At 49.3% G+C, this 11,220-nt stretch overlaps 2 protein-coding genes across 2 annotated transcripts; both read left to right on the top strand.

Moving 5' to 3' along the window:
* The first annotated feature begins 4,940 nt into the window (after positions 1-4,940).
* LOC112298528 (interferon lambda-4-like) lies at positions 4,941-6,417 on the top strand. Its single transcript, XM_053914580.1, has 5 exons — positions 4,941-5,108; positions 5,541-5,612; positions 5,704-5,847; positions 6,088-6,162; positions 6,319-6,417. Exons 1-5 carry the CDS (start codon positions 4,941-4,943, stop codon positions 6,415-6,417), a joined length of 558 nt encoding a protein of 185 aa, XP_053770555.1.
* Positions 6,418-9,344: 2,927 nt separating this feature from the next.
* On the top strand, positions 9,345-10,717 carry LOC112320026 (interferon lambda-3-like). The gene is made up of 5 exons (XM_024577417.2): positions 9,345-9,560; positions 9,870-9,947; positions 10,190-10,333; positions 10,449-10,532; positions 10,619-10,717. The coding sequence occupies exons 1-5, from the start codon at positions 9,345-9,347 to the stop codon at positions 10,715-10,717; spliced, it is 621 nt and encodes a 206-aa protein (XP_024433185.2).
* The last annotated feature ends 503 nt before the right edge of the window (positions 10,718-11,220 follow it).

Here is an 11,220-nt window from a genome sequence, read left to right as displayed (position 1 = left end):
GAAAAAGAACTAAACAAAATGGAGATAGCCAACCTATCAAGTGCAGAGTTCAAAACACTGGTGATCAGAATGATCAGAGAAATAATGAAGTATGGCAGAAACACAAAGGAAGAAACGAAGGTTACACTAAGTGAAATAAAGAAAAATCCACAGAGAACCAACAGTAAAGAGAAGGAAGTCAGGATTCAAATCAAGAATTTGAGACAAAAGGAAGAAATGAACATTTAGCAAGAACAGAAAGAAAAAACAAGAAGTCAAACAAAACCCAAAGATAGTGTAAGAAGACCCTGGGACATCTCCAGACGTGTCAATATCCAAATCATAAGGGTGCAAAAAGGAGAAGAGAAAGAGCAAGAAATTGAAAATTTATTTGAAAAAACAATGAAAGAAAACTTCCCTAATTTGGCAAAGGAAATAGACATATAAGTCCAGGAAACACAGACAGTCCCAAACAAATTGGACCCAAAGAAAACCACACCAAGACACATCACAATTAAAATGCCAAAGGTTAAAGATAAAGAGAGAATCCTAAAAGCAGCAAGAAAAAAGCAGAGAGTTACCTACAAAGAAGTTCCCATAAGACTGTGAGCTGATTTCTCAAAACAACAACAACAACAACAACAACAACAACAAAAACCTTTGCAGACAGAAGGGGCTGGCAAGAAGTATTCAAAGTGATGAAAAGGGAAGACCTACAACCTAGATTACTCTCTGCAGCAAAGCTATCGTTTAGAATGGAAGGGCAGATAAAGTGTTTCCCAGAAAGTTAAAGCTAAAGGAGTGCATCATCACCAAGCCATTATTACAAGAAATGTTATAGGGACTTTTCAAAGAAAAGGAAGATCAAAACTATGAACAGTAAAAAGACAACAAACTCACAACTAACAACTGAATCTAAAAGAAAAACCAACCAAAACCAAAAACTAAGCAAACAACCAGAACAGGAAGAGAATCATAGATATGGAGATCATTTGGGGGATCATTAGCTGGGAGGGGGAAGGGTGAGAATTGGGGAAAAGGTGCAGGAATTAAGAAGCACAATTGGTAGATACAAAATAGTCAGGAGCATGTTAATAATAGTACAGGAAATGGAGAAGCCAAAGAACTTATATGCAAGACCCATGGACATGAACTAAGGGGGTGGGGATGGCTGGAGGGAAGGGAGTAATGGGCGGAGAGGGCAAAGGGGGAAAAATTGGGGAAAAAGTAATAGCATAATCAATAACATATACTTTAAAAAAGAAATGTTTGCTGCTGTAAACAGTATAGAATGGTATGCCGGCAGTAGCCTCATACATCCCGTTTACCATCCCTTGATAGCATCATTTTCTCTTGAGCTTGATTTAATCTCATGTTGTTTTGTTCACTGTGGCCCCAAGTGTACAAAATCCATCGCTAATGCTGTTTGTAAGAGGCCACAATGAGTGACACACCTGAAAATAACATTAAAAGTGATTAAGGACTATGAAGGTTGAAAATCACTAATAGCTACTCCTCGCCACTTAGGCAGGTTGAGTTTCACCATGATCTTGAGGAACAAGAACCAAGTGATGGAAGCTGTTAAAGGATCAGCTTCATTGACAGCAATGAGACTAATAGAAATTCGAGAAGGGCCTATATCAGACATGGAGAAACTGCTGATGACCTGGATTGAAGACCAGACACAGAGGTGTATGTATCCCTCTCAGCACCATGAGGATCACACAAAAGCAAAAATTTTGTTTGTGGTGCTGAAAGAAAAGACCAGACTTGACTATGATCTTGAATTTACTGCCATCTCTAGGTCATTTAAACTAGTCAAGAATCATTATGCATTACATACTGTGAACGTGAGCGGTGAGTCTGCAGATGTGAAGGCAGCTGAAGCATTTTTGGGAAGTCTAGGTAAGCTGATTGTGGAGGAAAATTATTTACCAGAGCAAATATTCCATATGGTTGAAACCCCTGTATGCGGGAAATGGATGCCTGAAAGGACCGTCACCAATAAGAAGAACAAGGTGATGCTAGGTTTCAAGCTTTTTAAGGACAAGAGAACAGTCTTACTTGGGGGCAATACTGCAGGCTACAAATTGAAACCCTCTGTGATCTGGCACAGTGGGAACCCCAGGACCTTCAAGCATATCAATAAGCACACACATCCAGTGTACTACAGGAGCAAAAAAGTCGTGGATGACCCAGCTCCTCACCTAAGATGCCCTGCTGAGTTGCTATGCTGGCAAAATGGGGAAATATGTGTGTGGAGAATAACACACCTTTCAAGATTTTGCTTATTAATAATGCTCCCAGACATCCTCCTTTTATTGGTGATCTTCATCCCAATGTCAAGTAGTGTTTCCCTCTCCAAACACCACCTCTTTGGTCCAACCAACAGATCAAGGTTTATAGCAACTCTTAAGTCTACAGCCTGAGGAGGACCTTTGCCCGGGCTATTGCTACAACTGAGGAAGACACTGATGCAACACCTACAACTGTATCAAGAACTTAGCTTGAACTTGGGGTGATGTCACCACGGGCTCTTTGACTGGCATGTAAAAGAAGACTCTCAAGAGGTTTATCCAACAGCATGGATGAAACTGGAGAGCATTATGCTAAGTGAAATAAGCCAGGAAGTGAGGGACAAGTACCATATGATCTCACCTTTAACTGGAACATAAGCAATAGAAGAAAAAAGCAAACAAAATATAACCAGAGACATTGAAGTTAAGAACAATCTAACAATAGCCAGGGCGGGGGTGGGGGGTGGGGGCGGGGATAGTGGGAAGAGGGTATTACAGGAACTACTATAAAGGACACATGGACAAAACCAAGGGGGAGGGTGGAGAGGGGGGAGGGAGGTGGGTTCACCTGGGGTGGGGTAGAGGGATGGGGAGAAAAGGCATACAACTGTAATTGCATAACAATAAAAAAAAAAAAGAAAAAAAAAAAAAGAGGTTTATCCATGACTTCCAAGGACTTGCTAAGGATGAAGAGGTTGCAAAAATCCTCAAGGCTGAGATTAAGATGGCAAACAACCTTACCCTGCACGTGGGTGAGGATGATACTGGGGTGGTTCCTGGGGAGCTGATGAATTAGGAGCTGTTGGAACTGGAACAGGAACTCATGGCTGAAGAAGAGGCAAGAAAAAAGGAGATGGTAAGAGAAAAAAAAAAAAGATGACCCCCCCCCCAAATTCACAGTGAAAGATTTAGCAGAAGATTTGCAGACCTCAACAAGCTCCTTAAAAAGTTTGAAAACATGGTCCCCCACAGCAAAAGGTTTTCCCTAGTACAGAGGAATGTTCATGATGCCTTGTGTACGTACAAGGAAATCTATGATGGAGAGAAACAAGCCAAGCAAAGCCCCAGGGACATATTTATGACCAGACTGACACCTCCTCAAGAGGAGCCTCAGGCAGGTCCTTCAGGAGGTTACTCCAGAAGAAGACACTGTTATCACGGGACAGGCGGGCTCCATGGGCACCACTGTCCCTGAAGCCCTTCCAGAAGCACGAGGTGTGCAGGCGGAAGGAAGCGATACTGATGATCCTGACTCTGTGTAGGCCTCGGGTAATGTGTGTGTTTGTGCCTTCCGTTTTAGCAAAAGAGTTTAAAAAGGAAAAAAAATAAATAGAAAAAGTTTATAGAATAAGGATATAAAGAAAAAATATTTTTGTACAGCTGTACAATATTTGTCTTAAGCTAAGTGTTATTACTAAAGAGTAGAAAAGTTAAAAAAAATTTAAAGTTTATAGAGGAAAGGTTACAGAAAGCTAAGATTACTTTCTGATTGAAGAAAGAAAAATATTTCTAGTAGGTTTAGTGTAGCCTAAGCGTGCAGTGTTTATAACGCCTGTGGTGGTGGACAGTGATGTCCCAGGCCTCACACTCACTCAGCTCGCACTCTCTGACTCACCCAGAGCAGCTTCCAGTCCTGCAAGTTCCATTCATGGTAAGTGTCCTATACAGGTGTTGCATTTGACAAATCTTTTTCTATCATGTTTTTACTGTACCTTCTATGTTTAGAAAACATCGAAACCATTGTAGCCATTGTGTCACAGTTGGTGCAGTATTCAACACAGTAACATGCTGTATAGGTTTGTGGCCCAAGAGCGACTGGCTGTACCACACAGCCTAGGTGTGTAGCAGGCTGTACCATGTAGGTTTGTGTAAGTGCACTCACTGATGCTCGTACACAACAGAGCGCCTAAGGATGCTCTTTGTGTCCCCAGCACAAAGATCCAGATGAGAAAAGACAAGAGAGAAGTGAAGGGGGGAGTACTCATGCAGAGAGAGAAAACAGAAAGAGACAGACGTAATAAAAGAGAGAGCACTGGAAACCGCCAGTATGAACTCCTCAGGCAAACTCTTGTGTGGGCACCTCTGCCAAGTCTGTACCTTCCAAGAGAAGGAAATGGTGTGTTTTCAGTTCACTCCTAGAGTGCAGAAAAAGACCAACACAAGCAGAAAAGACAAACACGTTCAGAAAACAGAAACACTCAGTTGCCTAAGGTTAGAGACTTGGGGCAGAGCCATGGTTGGCACCTGGGGACGGGAGAGTAAAGTCCTCCCGCCAGGGCCAGCATCCCACTGGGCCAGTGGCCAGCGCTGATGTTCCGAAAACTTAACCTGACTGGGGAAGCCCAGCTGGGGTTCATAAAAGCCGTCATGGAGAGAGCAGGCACTGCTGGTGAAGGTGGACACCACTCTGGACGCCTCACAGGGGACAGTACAAGGCAGACCCTGCTCCCACACGAGGCACGGAGGGCACATTGCAGGTGAGGAGTGAGGGGACAGAGGCTCAGGGTAGCAGGGGTCTCAGGGCCCACCGCATCTCTCCCCCTGCGGGTTCTCAGTGCCAGCGATCTGAGGTCGGTCCCTCTGCCAGTCTAACCAGAGGCAGGGGCTGGACTCTGGCCTTCCACTCAGCCTCCTTGACGTCCCTCACATTCTACAGGAGCAGAGATGAGGCCAAGTGGCCCAGCCGCGGTGTCCGTGGGGCTGTGGGTCTTGGTAACAGGGAGTGTGGTGGTGGACCCAGGTGTGGCTGAACCCCAGCGCTGCCTACTGTCGCACTACCGCTGGCTGGACCCCAAGGCGTTGGTGGCGATCAAGGTGTTGAGGGACCACTACGTGAGTGATGCCCAGACCCCCAGTCCCGGGGATGCTGGGTCTGCTGGGATCAGGGATGCCAGTACCTGGCCCCAGAGACCTTAGCATCCTAGCGACCAGCAGGTGCATCTGAGATCTCAGGGTCCAGAATTCTGACCACCGGAGCTTGGTGACTGCGGGCATCCTAAGCACAGAAAGTACCTTCATGCCAATCTCAAAAGGGCGCCCCAGCTAGGCAGACTCGGCTCATGTTGGGGAGCGCTGCTCCACAAGGGGTTCGTTTCAGTCGGAGTTCACATCCTATGAGCGCTTTGTGATTATTCAGCCACAATACACAGGACTGTATTGGCCAGTCCGGGTCCACGTCCAGGAATCCTCGACATCCCAGCGCTTAAGGGGCCCTGGAGAAGAAGCCCGCCCTCACCCCTCCCTTGTCCCCATCCCCCACCCCAGGAGGAAGAGACACTGAGCTGGAGGCCACGCAACTGCTCCTTCCGCCCAAGGAGGGACCCCCCGCGGCCCTCGGTGAGGCCTATGTTTTGGTCGGGCCCCGGGATGAGGGCAGGAGAGGGGAGCCAGGGGCAAGGCCGCCACTAACTCTGTGGTGTCCTCGCAGACCTGCGCGCGACTCCGCCTCGTGGCCCGGGACCTCTCGGATGCCCAGGCCGTGTTGAGCAGCCTCCCCAGCCCAGAGTTGTTTCCTGGAGTCACCCCGACCCTGGAGTTGCTGGCGGCTGCGCGAAGGGACGTGGTGGCCTGCGTGAGTGTTCCCGCGCCCGGCCCCTCCAACCTCCCCCAGCTTGCTCTGCGCTCTCTGGCCCCACATTGGGCCACCGGATCCGCGATCGGTCTCGCTGAGCCCCAAACCCGTCCAGACAGATTCCCTTCCTCTTGGCGTCCCCACATCTGCGATTCGGTCTGGGGCTGGGAGGCTCGCAGGTGAAGTAGGTGAGGGACTCAGTTCTTAGACTCTTTTGTTTACCTCCTGCCCCCACTCCAGCTGGAGGTGGTGAGGCCAGGTTCCTCGAGGAAGTCCCACCGGTCACCCAAGAGGCGCTCCAAAACACGGAGAGCTGTGAGTGGAGCTGACAGTTAAGCGGGTGGGCATCGGGGGCGGGCCTGTGTGAGGAGGGGCTCTGTCCGGAGAAGAGGAGGGTTTGGGAATGGACGGAGGAGTTTTTCTGGAGGAAATTCCTGCCTCAGCCTCGCTGTGCCTCCTTCCTTGTTCCAGGACTCGCCTCAATGCCACGAAGCCAGTATCATCTTCAACCTCCTTCGCCTGCTCACGTGGGACCTGAGGCTGGTGGCGCACTCGGGGCCTTGTCTCTGACCCCGCGCAGCCTCCACGGGGAAGGCGGATGGCTGCGATCGTGGCTGTGGTGCCCTTTCCTGGAGTCTCCAGCCTGGGGCACAGAAGCTCAGGGGACTCTGCCTCTGCCTGCCAACCTCCATCATTTGGGCTGCGTGCATGAGGAGGAGCAGATACAAGGACCATGACGTGTCTCCCCCACCCCCACCCCCCCTCCGGAAGCAAAGACATGTCCACCTGATGCATTCCCCTAAGATCTTCCAGGGGCCTCATCTGGGTCCACACGGTATGCTGCCTGCACGTACCACAGACAATGTTCTACTTCTCTGGTTACAGAAGCCCAGAACACCATCTCCCATGGCAGGTCCCACACCTTGAACTCAACCTTCAGTGTCTGCTTTGAGATTCTGTGAATCTGTGACTCTGATCTCCCCACTGGGGAGGCCTCATCCCCTCAGGGATTTGGCAGTGGAAGGGCCCAAAGTCCTTAGCTGACTGTAGCATTTTGGATTCTGTTACCCACGTGACTTTTGTATCTGTGAAATCCCTATGTGATTTGTTATTCTGTCTTCTGGTGATAATTGATTGCCATTATTAAATATCTTTGCATTTACATTGGTTCATCCCCTGTGATCGTTTTGAGGGTCACTTTTCAGTTAAAAATACTGAACCACGGAAATCAGGTGACTTCAGTTTCAATTGAGTCACCCTCTTACTTATGGTGTTACTGGGCAAATTACTTCTCTCTGAGTCTCAGTCTCCTCATCCATACAACGGCATTCTTATCCTTTTCTTGCAAATGAGTAACGTACACTGAAGTAGTGTTTGTAAAGCTTCCAGCTGAGCCATAGGATGGTCTTCATTAATGATCTCTATTAAATAACCACACACACATAAAAATATACAAACAATCACACTTTTTTATTGTGTCCAAGTCAGTGGGCTGGCGATCATGCTTGCTAACTGTAGGTTTCTTCGCCAAGTTCACACAGCTAGTGAAGGTCACAGCCAGGTTTGAATCTCATACTTTCAGCCACCTCTGGAAACTTCCTTTCTAAGAAAAAAGTATGAATTTAGGAATTTTGACATCCTTTGTCCATTTTCACAATTCACTGTTGATGCAATGCCTCTGGCCCTGGGTTAAGGCCACTGCAATTGACAGAAACTGACCAGTGCATAGGAAGGTGACTAGGGCAGGACCCTGTCCTTGGCTTTGAAACATTTTTGTGTATCAGAGCTCAATTCTCTCAACTGAGGGTCTGTCCACTCTCTCCCTGGGATTTTGAATAATGGAAACAGGGGGTTGGTGTGGGATTCAAGTGTCAAAAAGTACTTGGCAGCTCCGTGCTACAAATTATTGTCCCTGTGTCCAGCTCTAGCTGCACAGAAGCTAGAGTGTGAGACGAAACGTGGTTAAGAGCTGCATGTACTACTTACTTGCTGGGTGACCTTGGGCAGGTCTCTTATCATCTCTAAGTCCCTGCAGTTTACTACATATTTACTTATTCATTGTTTCAAGAGGCTTTATTATTAGAATAGGTCGCAGCACTAAGTTTCTGATCCATTCTGCCAATATCATTCCATATTTAAAATGTAATAAAAGTACTGTATGCTCTTGATGTCACTGTGGGTTTAATACTATATGTGTCAAAGGCTTTGTGAAGGGGGACATAAAAATTACCAGACAAAATGGAGCATCTCCTTTTCCTTTTGCACTGACTGCTCCCCGCTCAATCTTCACATAATTGCCGCCCTCACTTCTTTAAGTCTTCATTCAACTGTGATTTCTCAGGCCACCTCATTCAGTGCAACCCCCTCCTACACCCTGCTCTCACTGGGCTTTAGTTCTTCTTTCATTTTCCGTTCCTTGATGTAATGCATACAACAAGCGTAAGCCCGCCCTTTCCCCTACTCCCCCTTCCCCTGTCCAGTAAAAAGTTCCTCCAAGTCTTGTTTTCCAGGGTTTTTTCTAATGCCCTATGCCTGGCACTTGGAACCATGCCTGTCACAGGTGGGGGCTGAATAATACATGATGAATTAATAAAGGTGTTTGTCACAAACTGAGCTGGTTCCCTGAAGTCCTTGGCCATACTGCAATTTCCTAGAAAGGCTCCTGTTTCTGCGTCCCTCGGTGCCTGGACAATTAAGATGTAGTGAGGCTCCTCTCTCCTCCCCATTCTTTCTCTCTCAGTACCAAATACGGAAGGGAGGGAAGAGCTGGTCTCCTCTCTGAAATCTGGGCTGTTTTGCCTTTCTGACTCCCTCCAACCCACCAGCAGCCTTCTCCCTTTGTCTTCTCCCCTCCTCTCAGTATCCTATCTCTTGGAAGTTCAAGAGTCTTGGTGGCAGCTCCCTTATAGGTGCCTTTCTCCTCCTCTCCCTGAATGTGGTATTGTGCACAAAGACAGATCCCTTTGTCCCCAGGTCATCAGGGTACTGTGACCACCTTTTGTGGGGCCGAGGCTTCCGCTACGGTGAGACTCATCTTAGGAAGACATCTGTTTAGGTGAACCCGAATCTGTGTGAGTTTCTCTTTCCCTCCAGCTGCTCACCTGGCTCAAGGTCCTGGCCTGCATGGGCTTCCCCAGCCTGGGGCCTCCCCTAGTGGCAGGTCTGTTTCACTTTTCCTACATCAGGTGGAATTGCCAGTCTGTCCAGGCTAAAAGCTGTGCCATGGAGCTCAGGCAGGGGTTCCACTGGAGCAGAGCGGGAAGTTCAGAGACGCAGACAGAGCAGCAGACTGAGACCCAGACAAGGAGACTGAGGTCACGGACGCAAAACAAGGCTGAGTGAGAGACCCTGCTGACAGCCTCTCAGTGGACACTTGGACCCCCTCTGCTGACAGAGTCCAGACACAGAGAAAAGGATGAAGCTGGGTGAGCCCACACATCATTGCCCATGACCCCATACCTCCCTACAACCTCCACCCTCAGCTTCTGACACTGTCCATGCCCTCGTTGGTCTCTCCTTCCATTAACACAGACTTGCCTGTGGGTTGCACGCTGGTGCTAATGCTGATGACCACAGTGCTGACGAGGACGGCAGCAGTTCCTGTCCCCACGCCCCTCAGTGCCCTCCCGGGTGCAAGGGGCTGCGTCGTGGCCCAGTTCAAGTTTCTGGCCCCACAAGACATGAAGGCCTTCAGGAGGGCCAAGGACACCTTGGTGAGTCTCCCTGCTGCCCCACCTGCTATGGGCCAACCTCCACCCTCCCTCTGCTGGTGAGCATGCTCCATTTGGCTCATGGTAGACTTATACCCTCCCCTCTCTGGGCTACCCTGCACTTTCTCACAGTGGGCTGACTTCTGCTGTTGCTGATTTGGGCTGACTCATGTTCTTCTGCAGGGGAGATGCCTCCACCCTCTTTTTGGAAGTTAAGGCCCCTCCTTATGTTTTTAGTCTCCAACCAATCCCACTGCAGGGGTCTAACCTCAGCCCTCCAGCTGTGTCCTAACCCCTGCCCTTGCTCTCCAGGAAGAGTTGCTCCTGCCGAAGAATAGGAGCTGCAGCTCCCGCCCATTCCCCAGGACCCGGGACCTGAGACAGCTGCAGGTAAGCTGGGAGAGTCAGAGCCAGCCCTGCTCTCACCTGGCCCTGCTCCTCTGGCTCCTTAAGTGGCCCCTTCACATTCTCCTCCTCAGTCTCCTGTCTTTTTGCTCTCCTGTTCTCATCAGCCCACATTGGCTATGTCCTCTCACCTGTCCTGACCTTATACCTTTACTGTTCCTTCCTCAGCCCTCCTCACTTGTTTTTCCCTTACATGCAGCTTTCACCTGTCTGTCTCCCCTCCTCAGGTGTGGGAGCGCCCTGTGGCCTTGGAGGCTGAGCTGGCCCTGACACTGAAGGTGCTGGGGAGCATAGCTAACTCGACCCTGGGGGACATCCTGGACCAGCCCCTTCACATGCTGCACTACATTCACACCAAGCTTCAGGCCTGTGTGAGTGTTCTGGGCTCCTGGGCCATGTCTGTGGGCTCTGACTCCACCATCCCACCTACATAGGTTCCCCTCTGTGTGAGGCCCTGCCTCACACACCACCCTCCTCTGCTCACAGGTCCCAGCTCAGGCCACAGCAGGACCCAGGCCCCGGGGCCACCTCCACCACTGGCTGCACCGCCTCCAGGAGGCTTCGAAGAAGGTGAGTGACCAGTCAGTGACCCATGTCTGGGGACAACTGGGACCCAGATCATGGATAGTCACTGACATGTCCCGTCTTCCCCACAGGAGTCCACTGGCTGCCTTGAAGCCTCTGTCACATTCAACCTCTTCCGTCTCCTCACCCATGACCTGCAATGTGTTGCCAGTGGAGGCCTGTGTGTCTAACCCTGAGGCCCACCTGCAACCTTCCCCATCACCTTAGTTTTTATTTATGCCTCACTCACTTTCTTAAGTTATTGCCACTCATCCACTATTTATGTATTTATCTGTGTGAATTTTCAAACTCACACCCAATAAAGTGTTTATTTTTGTACTTTTTGTCAAAACTGTTCAGATAAATAATGAGGAAAAGATGCTGTTTGTGCGTGGGGTGTGCTTGTGTTTGTGGGGATTCAGTCTCCAGGGCTGGTTTGGGAGAGACCTGACCTCTGTAACCACTTTGGTGCTAACTCCGTGGGCCACTGACCAGTCTTATTTCCCCTGAACGCCTCCTTTGACATTCTGTGAGTCTCTAACTCTTGGATCTCCCCACCTGAGCAGGTGTCATTTCTGAGGGATTTGGAGAGCACCGATGTCAAAGTTCCCACTGATACCCCTGCGCCACGTCACCACCAGAAGTGGTCCTGAGGAACGTGCCCTTACCCCTCATCTGTCAACGTGCGAAAGTC

Source organism: Desmodus rotundus, chromosome 12, assembly GCF_022682495.2.
Source record: "Desmodus rotundus isolate HL8 chromosome 12, HLdesRot8A.1, whole genome shotgun sequence".
Classification (NCBI taxonomy): domain Eukaryota; kingdom Metazoa; phylum Chordata; class Mammalia; order Chiroptera; family Phyllostomidae; genus Desmodus; species Desmodus rotundus.
Note: the sequence above shows the minus strand (reverse complement) of the source record. Positions and strands in the feature narration are given on the sequence as shown.

What these genes read in the sequence shown, in the direction of transcription:
- LOC112298528 (XM_053914580.1), top strand. Translation starts at nt 4,941, where the DNA reads ATGAGGCCAAGTGGCCCAGCCGCGGTGTCCGTGGGGCTGTGGGTCTTG. An exon ending in GAAGGGACGTGGTGGCCTGC is followed by an intron (nt 5,848 to 6,087) that starts GTGAGTGTTCCC and finishes CCCCCACTCCAG; the next exon opens with CTGGAGGTGGTGAGGCCAGG. An exon ending in GCTCCAAAACACGGAGAGCT is followed by an intron (nt 6,163 to 6,318) that starts GTGAGTGGAGCT and finishes TCCTTGTTCCAG; the next exon opens with GACTCGCCTCAATGCCACGA.
- LOC112320026 (XM_024577417.2), top strand. Translation starts at nt 9,345, where the DNA reads ATGCCCTCGTTGGTCTCTCCTTCCATTAACACAGACTTGCCTGTGGGT. An exon ending in GGGACCTGAGACAGCTGCAG is followed by an intron (nt 9,948 to 10,189) that starts GTAAGCTGGGAG and finishes TCCCCTCCTCAG; the next exon opens with GTGTGGGAGCGCCCTGTGGC. An exon ending in ACACCAAGCTTCAGGCCTGT is followed by an intron (nt 10,334 to 10,448) that starts GTGAGTGTTCTG and finishes CTCTGCTCACAG; the next exon opens with GTCCCAGCTCAGGCCACAGC.